General features: G+C 39.2%; 1 protein-coding gene across 2 annotated transcripts in view; it reads right to left on the bottom strand.

Moving 5' to 3' along the window:
- Positions 1 to 3,542, bottom strand: part of tspan4b (tetraspanin 4b) — a 21,849-nt gene continuing 18,307 nt past the window's right edge. For both annotated transcript variants that reach the window (XM_014019428.1, XM_014019429.1), the window contains exons 7-8: positions 1,012 to 1,095; positions 1 to 675 (exon numbers count right to left, since the gene is read on the bottom strand). In XM_014019428.1, the coding sequence (XP_013874882.1) occupies positions 607 to 675; positions 1,012 to 1,095 (153 nt within the window). In that variant the 3' untranslated portion in view covers positions 1 to 606. The remainder of the gene's footprint in view (positions 676 to 1,011; positions 1,096 to 3,542) is intronic.

Below are 3,542 nucleotides of genomic sequence, written 5' to 3'. Positions count from 1 at the left end.
TGTGGAAAAATAAGTTTAATAAAATAACCTAAAACATGTTTTGACTTTAAAGAAACACATTATTGTTTGAGCCTTAATAACTCTTGTATTATTACATAAAGTTGGTTTTATTATTTATATGTTAATAAGACAAAAAAACTAATCTTATGAATCAGACAAATTAATTTGTTAAACTCATATTTAACAACCAGCAGCCTCTTTGTTTATAGTAACACTATTTTAATTTGTTCAAGATGATTCATAATTACAGGGCTATTCACTGTAGAATCAGGACATTCAGGATATGTAATTAATAAATGCTTAATAATGTTTCATTAGGAGCTGATATGTGACTGATTTACATGCTAATAAAAATTAAACATGATACTTTATTGAACTTTAATCCATTTGTCTGCTGGATGACATAAAGTTTCAGTATATACAGTATATCTTTATTTGCTGGCCTTATTGACCTGTAGATGGAATAAATGTATCAAACAAACCACTTTTAAATCATTCTCTTCRTAAATCCTCCTCTTTCCTTTGCAATCTTAGGTGAAGAATCTGTTGTAATATTTGTGACTGAAGGTGAATTATTTCAGTTTGTAAAAAGCTTCAGACTCTCAGTCAGTCCAGGTTTTTCTCAGCATGAAGGATCTGACAGTACATCTGCATGGAGAAGACCAGGGCCAGAATCTGCAGACACAAGACCACGAGTCAGGCTTCTGACAAGCACCAGGTACACATTAAWGATTTTATACTTTCTAACAGAATCAGAACAACTGAAACATAAAAGTAAAAATGTTTAAAGTTAGATATTAGACAGGGTTCTGTTGTACTGATAAAGAATCACATTCAGTCTGTCACAGACAGAAACAGATAGTTTTAAAAGACAGACAGTATTTGTACCTCAGCATAAGTATACAGACTGCAACACGTCAGTATGCAGAAAGGAACCCAGCTGAAGTCTTAAAGCAGACCTTACAGTCTGTCTTCACCCTCTGCTGGCAGAGAACTTTYGGAGTAAAGTACCTGTACAACACCGATACACACTCCAAACACCAGGACCGACGGGATGTTGTCCAGCAGCCACTGTCGGACCTTCTGATAGCACGGCTGCAGAGGACACAGAGACAAGCTGGTRAGACCAGGGCCCGTATTTATCAAACTTCTTAGYGTGGATTTTTAGACTTAAGTGCTGAAAATTTCTTAGATTTGCTCCTACTCTCAGACTTAAGTYTAAGTGCCAGTTATCAAAAGTCTTAAGTCTAAGAATCACTCTTACTCTCCTGAAAAGTTCAGACTGCTCCAGAGGACTCTTCAGTGGTTAAGAGTTGCCACTGGGGGTCTGAGATGGACTGAAAACAGAGATCACACAGTAAACACAGCTGACCTCCTCCCCACCTGAGGGTTATTCTCAGTTATAAGATGTGGAAAACAGGTTTAATCAGAAATATACAAAAGAAACAAAGGTTAAAAAAAACTGTGCATAATGTTGGACTAAACGGTGGATATTTGTGTGTGGCTTATGGAGAAAATATTAAATATACTGAGTGCCTGAAACCCCGTCTTCACCCCCCAAAAAAAGTTTTTTTAATTAAAAATTATGGTGAGATTTAACGTTTCGTTTATTATATTAACAATCAGGCAATACAATGATGGAGGGGTGGGGGGGTGCGCTCCTCTCAGACCAAGCTGTTAATGACGGAGCGGGTTGTGTGTGCGTGTGCGTGTGTGTAAAGCTGGTGTTGTCTGCAGACAGTGGCGAAGAGGAGAAGGGAGCAGCTCAACATTACCTCAGGCTCTGAGACATAAAATAACTTTAAAGTTYRTGAGTTTTTGATGAAATTMTTTTCATCTGTATTCATGATGCAAATGAGGACATGTTARGTAATTTAGACAATCAGTACAAGGTGACAACATTAGTGTGTTGAAAATGAACTTATTTTAGGATTTTCACAGTCTTATCTTGACATTTCTCCAACATTATTCTTGAACATGAAATCCGAGGCAGTGATTGGTCCATGCTGGTGTTTTTTCTAACGACGTCATCCAGGATCAGCTTTGTGGCACAGCAGGCGTCACAAATCAGCTCTAAGACTGACACTTAAGAATTACTCCTACACTTCACTTAAAGTAAGACTGAGATGCTTCATAACTGACTTTTAKTGTCAGCTTTTAACTAAGAATTATTTTACACTTAAGTCCACTCTTAGAAGCATTCTTAAGAGTAATTCTAAGAAGTTTGATAAATACGGGCTCTGGTCTACAGCCTGACATCACAAACCTGATTTCAAACTTTATCATGTGAAAATGACTGAAGTTTAGCTGCTCTGRTACTCTGAAACCAGATGTTTACATGCACTGTAGAAAACGGCACAACACTGACATTAAATCAAACTAAACCTTTTCTGTTTGAGGTCAGTTGGTGGTCAGGGCTGAAAGGTGCGTGGAAACAAAGGTGGCCTAAAAGTCTGGAMTAGCAGAGAACTACAGTTAGGTATGTATCTACTTAGAGACTGACACGGACAAAACTGGATGAAGGGTTTTAGGAGTTGTTCCAAACTTCCTGCTGTTTGAGAAAGGAGATGTGAGCGGAGCAGCTGAACAAGAAGTTTGAAGATTTCCTGCCCTCCAGTGGGGCTTCWTTAACAGCAGGTTGTTCTGGAGCCTCTAAAGATCAGTGACACCAAGTGGAACTTCGTATTATGAATTGCTTGGTTGGTTTGAACCCTAGGATGCAGGACTGAGTGGTGGTTGCAAAAAAGGTTTGTTAAAGCAAAAAAAAAAAAAAAAAAACAGACAGAAAAAAACAGTAAGGCTGGCATGGCAGCAAACAAGATACAAAGACTCTTGAGCTTAGCATGAGACAACACCAACAGTTAACAAAGGTCTGACACAGACTGAAGAAACATGAGGAACAGGTGAGAGTGGGCATGACTTTATCAAAGACAGGCAGGAGGTGGTAAACAGAGAGAGGGACAAGACAGAAAACCAGACCAGAACCAAAATAACACAAGAACCCAGACAAACCATAACACTGAGAAGTTTTTGGTGGGATCTGATGGGAAGCCAGTGATGAGGATACCTGTGCATCAACGTATCTGAAGTCTGAGCTGACATCCACACCTTCAACTCTACACCCAGTCTGTCTTTAAATGTGATTATTAATATRGTCTGATGAAGTAACTGTGATGTGTGCACATTTTGAGATCAGACTGTTAGGGGGTTTGTTAGACTGGAAAAGGACATGTTGGACTGGAACAGGACGGGAAGTTGTACTTTTGTAGTTTTTGTCAATATGAAAAATCAACCTGTCAGCCTACTGTAATTGGTAATCAGCAATACTGAGACAGATGGTGTATTGATTTGGACTTGTCCAAAGGAGTCAGCATGATGGATCAGTGGTTAGCACCGACACCCCACAGCAAGAAGGTCCTTGGTTCAATTCCCGGTTCGGACCTGGGGTTTTTCTGTGCGGAGCTTGCTTGTTCTCCTCATGCTTGTGTGGGTTTTCTCCAGGTACTCCGGTTTCCCCCACCCCTAAAAACATGTACAATAGG

The sequence above is a fragment of the Austrofundulus limnaeus genome, unplaced genomic scaffold (genome assembly GCF_001266775.1).
Source record: "Austrofundulus limnaeus strain Quisiro unplaced genomic scaffold, Austrofundulus_limnaeus-1.0 Scaffold220, whole genome shotgun sequence".
NCBI lineage: Eukaryota > Metazoa > Chordata > Actinopteri > Cyprinodontiformes > Rivulidae > Austrofundulus > Austrofundulus limnaeus.
Note: the sequence above shows the minus strand (reverse complement) of the source record. Positions and strands in the feature narration are given on the sequence as shown.